Source organism: Ochotona curzoniae, unplaced genomic scaffold (genome assembly GCF_017591425.1).
Source record: "Ochotona curzoniae isolate NIBS_2020 unplaced genomic scaffold, NIBS_Ocur_1.0 contig_3819, whole genome shotgun sequence".
Classification (NCBI taxonomy): domain Eukaryota; kingdom Metazoa; phylum Chordata; class Mammalia; order Lagomorpha; family Ochotonidae; genus Ochotona; species Ochotona curzoniae.
In genome coordinates, this window is record NW_024466004.1 from 49,065,360 (window position 1) to 49,073,480 (window position 8,121).

Genomic DNA, 8,121 nt, shown 5'->3' on the forward strand with positions numbered 1-8,121 from the left:
TTATGGAGAAATTATACAGTGGATTTGTCACTTAAAATATCGTAACTGTCTGGGGAACAATACCCCATGCTGAGGATTAATGGTCCAGCCGGACCTTTGATTCACCAGCGCCTTTTCTTCGCTCTTGACAAATTGGATTTTTAGGAATGGGAAGGTCGCCTGGACCATTGTGTGCTAGCCATTCAGAGGCCTCGATTATGCAGGGGGTTGAGGGAACCACTCCATGTGACCCTCTCGGGTGGGACTCTGCAGCTGCTTCGCAGCTCAACTCTCTCACCAAACTCCGCGCCCTTGCACTGGCAGTGCCAAAAGGCGCCCGCCCCAATAGAAAAGGCGCAGTGCATGGCCGCCCGCGTCACTCCGCGGGCGGAGGACGCACGTCGGGGTGAGGCTTCCTGGCTAGCGCACCGCTCCGGCTCTGTCACTCGCGCCCTGACGAAGACCCTGTGCGCCCCAGCGCCTGCCTGGCGGCGGCAGCGACAACATCAACAACAACAACTATGCACGCAGCCACCCGCGTTCCGGCCACCAGCGTCAGTGCCGACTGCTGCATTCCCGCCGGTTTGCGCCTCGGGCCGGTGCCCGGCACCTTTAAACTGGGCAAGTACCTGTCAGACCGCAGGGAGCCTGGGCCCAAGAAAAAGGTATTGGCCAATACGACCTCCGTCCTCTGTCATTCGCCCTCCTTCACCCTGACCCAAGAAATGGGTAGAAAAGATAAAGGGAGTTGTGGGTAGGGGGAGGTAGGACTGAGTCGTTATCTGCTCCGTGTGCCAGGTGGAAGGGGACTCCGATTATTTTTACTGTCTCATTGATTGAGAGCTATACGTCTTGATTTTTTGAAAGTCTCGTTAATTGAGAGCTGGGTAGAGGAGTGACTGAAGAGAGTTAGAGTGCACCCACTTGCACGGGCCTCTCAGTGTGGACCACTAGGAACTCGTGGGCTCCTCAGCAGTGCCGGAGGTCTCCCGCCCCCACCTGCCTTTGCACCTCAAAGCCAGAATAACGAATCTCTCCACCAGTGCAGCACGCAGTGGACTTGGCTTGTTGCTTCTCTTCGTTATGCTAATTTGAGGCTTAGATTACTCTTAAAGGGATTTTATTCCGGGGGGGGGGTGAGGAGGGGGGAATCAATAATCCCTGGGAAGCTGAGTACTTGGAATCTCCGACAGATTTTTTTCCTCCTGCGGATGTTTGCCTGTGGGTTTGGGGTAAAGGAAGATAGGGTATATCAGGCTCTGACGTGGGCTCAGAGGGTGATGGGCACCCACTGATCAGGGCACCTGCAGATAGACCCAGAATCCACAGTCCCAACCAAGAGACGGCACTGGCTAACTTTTTGGCTCCGACTCCGCAAACAGCGATCCCTAACCAGAAACAGAATTTAGAGACACTTTCACCAGCCTTGGGGGAGTCCCAGGGTCACAAATGTGGCAAACGGCGGCCAAGGGGTCTGGTGGGAAGGCAGGACCACAGCTTGGCTAATCGCTGTCCAGAACCCGTTTGTCAGAAATAGCCAGGACACCCCTCCTGCGGGACCCCCACCCCTCACCTCCGCACCTCGCTGCGGGTGCCATCACCTCTTCCTCTTCCCCACCCTGCCCACAGTCTCAACTGGGGTTTGTTGCACACCACGCCTTCCTCTTTAAATGCGACTTAATGGCTTTTAAATGGACAGCCAGCTGTGGACAAGCTTTACCCTGCAGGTGCTTTGTTCGGAGACTTGGGCTGCCAGTCTCGTCCGCACCTAGATGTGGTGCTGCAGGAGTGGGCGGCGCGGAGCATCAGGGAAGCGCACGCTCGGAGCGCTGGGACTTCAGTTTTCAGCGTCTTTCCCCGGCGCTACCGCTGCGTTCGGAACTGCAAGTGCGAGAGCCACGGTGGGGGTGGGGAACGTGCTGGAACCCGCCAGGTGCGGCGCGCGGAGGGTACAGCTGGATCAACCAGCATTCCCTCTTCCTCCTTTCCTTAATTAGGGCTCTAAAGGAATTAGGATATTTCCAATCGCCAACACCGCCTTGATCAACGTTTTCCCGAGTCGGGTGGGGAAGAAGGACAAGCTTTCCCTCTGGTTGGTGGGCTTGATCGTGGGGCGCGGGAGTACGACCACTGCTTGTGTTGCAGGTGCGCATGGTGAGAGGCGAGCTGGTGGACGAGTCGGGGGGCTCCCCTCTGGAGTGGATAGGCTTAATCCGGGCAGCCAGGAACCCCCAGGAACAGACTCTGGAAGCTATTGCAGACTTACCGGGAGGACAGGTACTGCCAACTCCCCACACCCTTCCCAATTCTGTCCACCCAAAGGTCCTTTACGGGTGAAGGGTCCAGGGGCAACAACCCTGAGCAAAGCGCTTTAGGTGTCGTTTAAACCTCCTGACCCTTCGTGGTAAATACTACTGTTAGTTTCCCGTTGGATGGAGGGAAGCGAGGTTCAGAGAGATCCACTAGTTTCTCCACTAGAGTCACACAGTATCAGGGGCCAGGATCTAAACCTTGCTTTCCAGTTGCTTTTCTGACCGGTTACCCCCAGAAATGACAGCTGTCCCATTCCTTGGGTCCCAGATCTTCTATCGAGCATTACGAGATGTCCAGCCGGGGGAGGAACTGACGGTGTGGTATTCCAATTCCCTGGCTCAGTGGTTCGACATCCCCACCACCGCGACTCCGACGCACGACGAGAAAGGTACTACCTCCGGGAGGGCTTCAGTCTAGAGTGGGTGGTTGTGAGTTCAGACCCTCCCCGCCCTTTCCCTGCTCCCGGATTCCAAGGTCTCCCCAAACTTGAAGGACCTTTCTCTTGATCTGTGTAAAGCTGAATTCACGCTCCTGGTGTAGGCCGAGAGGCGACGTCATCACATCTCTTTAAAATAATGGTGACGACACTGACAGCAATCATCTGGCTGTGGATGGCAGGAGCGGGGAGATACTATTTATGAACTTTACTGGATCATGCATTTCTATTGCATGCCCTCAAAGATTTTATATACTCAATTAAGAATCTATTTTTTTAAAGAGCCTTAAAATATTGTTACAGCGATTACATGGTGAGACCCAGAAAGCATTACTCAAGCTGGAGCGCTTTCACTAGGCAGGAGGGCATCTTTCCCTCACTGGTTTCCAACGTATTCCTATCGTAATTTAGAAGCATTACGGTAGTTACTGCCACTCCTTTGGCAGGTACCAAGGCCTTTCCATTTAAGAGGTATTTGTTCTTTCCCCTCTCCCTACTTAAATTGAATCTGGGTTGTATCCCAGTTTCTTCTCAGATTTATTTGATTCCTTTCAAAGCCAAGAGCAGGGTTATGCAAATGAAGGTGCACCAACTAAAGAGAAAAACAATCACAAACCTTCCCTGGAACACTGAAGAACTCTTCCTGTGGAAACAAGGCTGGAAAATGCTAAAATGCTAAAATAGTAAAAACCCTGAGACTCCCTTCTTCTAAAGCTTCCATGATTTACCCGCCCCTCCATACCTCTACCAGTTATTCTAGTTTGTAACTTCTCCCAAACACCCATTTATTATTTAGTGAGCATAATCTTGTGAAATATTTTAGCATAGTATCCTGAGTTACCCACACAATCTCATCTCTTTAGAGGTAGACAGAGAGAGATTAATACACATTTGGGGTATCATCAAGCACTCCATGAATGAGACAGAATAAGGGTTATTAAGGACATTGAATCACTTTACTTCACTGTATCAATTAGTACATTAGTTGAATTGCAGGTTTAACAGAAATTATACTAGTTTAGTTTGTTCCATACATCACACTATCTTAAATTTGCTTGTCACGTTCTTTGAGTAAAAGTAGCATGGGATGAGCCCCCATAAATGGGGAAATCTTGGATTAGCCACAATGGAATAGTTGGGAGGGCCACTCTCCATAGGAACCAGCCTTTTCTAAATGAACCACTCTTCATTAGGTACTCTCAAACAGTCCCGAAACAATTGTGTTGATAGTGACCTTAAGTGTTTTTATTTCAATCAACTGAGTCTGTAAACAGCTTCGGGACAGATGTCAAAATATATACTACTTCTCTTTTCTTTTTGGTTTGGGTTGTTTTGAACCTGACTTATTCCTCATGGAGATGTTTGAAATCTTGATCACCTTAGGGTTACATGAAGGAGAGAGAAAATCACTTATGATGTATGTTTAATACACTTGGCCTAAGTTGAATTTTCAGTCTGGAGAACATGCCAGGCAGAATAAACTGAAGAGGAGATCTGTTAGATTAAGAACCATTTGATTTTTGCTTAAATTGTGGAAACAGGATGACATTAGGTAGGGTTGCCATACTCCCAGTCCTAGATAACTTGAGTGGTCTTCAGTTCTGTAATTTAATGAAGGAATATACTGCTCCTTAGTCTTAACAACTATGTGGACTGAGGTAGACTGACGGTTCCCAGATACCGAAAAAGTACTGTTCTTCAGAATAACGGAGGCTATTTAACATCACACATTGACAAATGCATCAAGAGAATGCATGAAGTCTCTGTTGGCTCTTATTCCAAGAGTTTCACAGGGGCTCAATACAGGGTAACAGGAACCCAGAAATGGTTTACATCTGAGATGTTTGTAAGCAGTAAGATACAATTGCATAGGCAAATACTCTTCTGCCTCCACCCCTTTTTTCCCTCTCCCTTGGTCTTTTATTGGAATGAAATGCTTTTGAGTTAACTTCCATCTTTTTTATGGGATGAGATGCTGTTTGCTTTACACAAAGCCAACACATAAATACACCCAAAGGAGAATGGAATTTCCCCCCTAAGGTTTTTTGCTAGTAATGTTTAAGAAACTTGAAATGCTTGTATAAAAGGAGGGAGAATTTACCTTTCCCATTAGATTTTAGGAAACCAAAGTATACTTCGGCTACTTCCTTGTGGTTCCGTTTCAGTATTATCAAGCATATTTTAAAAGAAACCAAATTGCAAGATTGTTCTCCACACAGTAGTGTCATGATTTTTTTGAGTGGAGACAAACTGTTACATGTGGTCAGAACCTTTCTCATAGATATATTTGTTGATTGTGTTCAGAGTCTGGCAAAATAAAAAATTATTACTGATAATATTAATCACACAGGAAAGATTTGACACTAAATATGTGTATCATGCCTGGCAGAGTCCTATACTTATAAAAACTGAGTCTATCTCTCTCACTTACAGGTAAATGTAATAAGCACAAAGTAATCTTGCTTCTCAAGGATTTTGCTAAAATTGGATTAGTGTAGCTATTTGGGAGTTAATTACTCACCAAGTAGAACAACAGAAAATAATAGAGCAGCATCCTTCTTGGAATATCATGATTCTTCCTAGGATATCAGAGCACAGGACTTTTCTTTCACCAAATTAAATGGGGTTAAGAGGAAACACAAATAATTTTTGAAGAATAGCAAATTATAGTCCCTATGTGGTCCTTCACTTGGTCACGCTGCAGGAAAACCTCAGGCGAAGTGTTTAAAACAGGGAGGGGGTAAAAAGGGTGGGTCGTGGACACAAAAGATATTGTTCTAGGGAAAGGAATGATTACATATGGCCCATACATACAAGATATTGTCTTGCCTGGTAATGAGGCGCTCACGACCATTAGATTGGCCTTTGTTCAGTTTATCCAAACTCCTTGACATACGCCACTTATTCTGCGAGCGCCAACAGATGGGCCCAGGCCCAGCACAGCCTCAATACTTGATTTAAAGCAACAGCTGCTCTCTGCTCTTCCCTGGCCAGACTGCTTGAGCACTGCTCTTCCAATGAGGATTTGCTCAGATGGCCCGGAGGAAGTCTCCATTGGAAAGGTCCAGATCTCCCCTCCTGGCTTCTGAGTAGTCCCCGAGGATGCAGATGATGATTAGGGTGGCCAGTTGAACCTTCTGGGTCCCTGATACAATAGACATACCCGAGGCCCCAAGAACACACCCAATTCTCCCACTACCGCTGGACTTTTGCCTGGGGTGTACTGCTGTTTACTCTGGGTCTGGGTCGTTCGCCTCTCACAGAGTCACTTTCCTACTCTTTCTCGCCCAGGAGAGGAGCGCTACATTTGCTGGTACTGCTGGAGGACGTTTAGGTACCCCAACAGCCTCAAGGCACACCTGCGCTTCCACTGCGTGCTTAGCGGTGGTGGCGGCGCGGGCCGCTCCTTCCTGCTTCAGGAGCACGCGGCTCGTCATAGCGCTGCCCCGGCGGCAGACGGCCTTGGCCTCTCTCCCAAAGCCCCTGGGCCCGAGTTCGCCGCGCTCACCCCAGCAGACCCTTTGAGGTCCCACCCGCAAGCCCCACTGCCCACTCAGGGCTGCGGGGCGCGGGAGAGCATCAAGCGCGAGGTCTCCTCTGCGCCCTCGGCCGCCTCGTCGTCCCCGAGCAAGTGGGGATTGTCCAAGAAGGGCAAGGAACAGCCGGACCGCGCCCTGGACATGAGCGGGGCCGCCCGAGGACACGGCCATTTCCTGGGCAACGTGGGCGGTTCCCCAGCGAGGGGTGGCAGCTTGGCCTTCTACCCCGGCGGTGTGCGTTCTGCTTTCAAGCCCGCCGGCTTAGCCAGGTCGGCCGCGGCCGGCCAAGTCGACCTCTACAGGGAGGAGGGCGGAGGCAAGCAGGGAGCCGGCCTGGCCTTGGGCAGGCTTCTGAGTGGGAGCCGGACAGGCGGGCGCCCCGGTAGCGGGGAGAACCTGGCGGCGGGCAGCGCCAGCCACCACCATCACCACCATGCGCACCACCATCACCACCACCCCAAGTGCCTGCTCGCGGGGGACCCGCCGCCGCCTCCGCCTCCGTCTGGCTTGCCTTGCTCGGGGGCCCTGCGCGGCTTTCCTCTGCTGCCCGGCCCGCCGGAAGAGGCGTCCGCCTTCAAGCACGTGGAGCGGACCCCGCCCGCCACTGCCGCAGCCCTCCCGGGAGCGCGGTACTCGCAGCTGCCCCCCGCGCCTGGGCTATCTCTGGAGCGCTGCGCTCTGCCGCCCCTCGAAGCCGGGGGGTTCAAGGCCTATCCCGGGGGCGAGTATAGCCACTTGCCCGCCGTCATGCCGGCCTTTACCGTCTACAACGGGGAGCTACTCTATAGCTCGCCGGCCGCCGCAGCATATTACCCGCTCAAATTGCACTTCGGTGGGCTGTTCAAGTATCCCGAGTCCATCTCCTATTTAAGCGGCCCCGCTGCTGCTGCTGCGGCGGCGGCGGCTGCTGCTGCGGCCGCTCTAAGCCCCGCTGAGTTGGGGTCCCTGGCCAGTATTGACCGTGAGATCGCCATGCACACGCAGCAGCTGTCGGAGATGGCGTCTGGGAAGGGCCGCGGCCGGCTGGACTCAGGGACGCTGCCACCGGCCGTGGTGGCGGCAGGTGGCGCTGGGGGCGGCGGCGGCAGCAGCGTGGGCAAACCCAAGACCGGCCACCTGTGCCTCTACTGCGGCAAGCTGTACTCGCGCAAGTACGGGCTCAAGATCCACATGCGGACACACACGGGCTACAAGCCGCTCAAGTGCAAAGTGTGCCTGCGGCCCTTCGGCGACCCCAGCAACCTCAACAAGCACATCCGGCTGCACGCCGAGGGCAACACGCCCTACCGCTGCGAGTTCTGCGGCAAGGTGCTGGTGCGCCGCCGGGACCTGGAGCGCCACGTCAAGTCGCGCCACCCTGGCCAGAGCCTGCTCGCCAAGGCCGGCGACGGCCCGGGCGCCGAGTCCGGCTACCCGCCGGAGCCGGGTGATCCCAAGAGCGATGACAGCGACGTGGACGTCTGCTTCACGGACGACCAGAGCGACCCGGAGGCCGGGGGCGGCTGCGAGCGCGACTCATAACCCTTCTACCCCGGAAGGGAAGGGGTTGGGAGTGCCGTGCGGGCCGAGTGGAGAGAGAGAGAGAGAGAGAGAGAGAGAGAGAGAGAGAGAGAGAGAGAGAGAGAGAGAGAGAGTGTGTTTGTGTTAAGATCAGGTTTTATTTGCCGGAGAAGTGCGGAAATTTCAGGGTAGAGGGTATGCTGCACACCCCGCACCCCATCCGGACTCCTGGGTTGGAACTTCCTTGCACGGACCTTGGAGTTTATACTCACATTAATATCAACGTTACAGCACTCTCAAGGACGCCGATGTTAACTGGCACGTGTTTTGAAATTGTACTTTTCTGTGAAAGAA

General features: G+C 52.6%; 1 protein-coding gene across 1 annotated transcript; it reads left to right on the forward strand.

Moving 5' to 3' along the window:
- The first annotated feature begins 500 nt into the window (after positions 1-500).
- Positions 501-7,788, forward strand: PRDM13 (PR/SET domain 13). The gene is made up of 4 exons (XM_040983108.1): positions 501-644; positions 2,125-2,256; positions 2,560-2,680; positions 6,020-7,788. The coding sequence occupies exons 1-4, from the start codon at positions 501-503 to the stop codon at positions 7,786-7,788; spliced, it is 2,166 nt and encodes a 721-aa protein (XP_040839042.1).
- Positions 7,789-8,121: the final 333 nt, after the last annotated feature.

Coding starts and splice junctions, on each gene's coding strand:
- PRDM13 (XM_040983108.1), top strand. CDS start 501: ATGCACGCAGCCACCCGCGTTCCGGCCACCAGCGTCAGTGCCGACTGC. Junction 645..2,124: donor AGCCTGGGCCCAAGAAAAAG/GTATTGGCCAAT, acceptor CTTGTGTTGCAG/GTGCGCATGGTGAGAGGCGA. Junction 2,681..6,019: donor TCCGACGCACGACGAGAAAG/GTACTACCTCCG, acceptor TTTCTCGCCCAG/GAGAGGAGCGCTACATTTGC.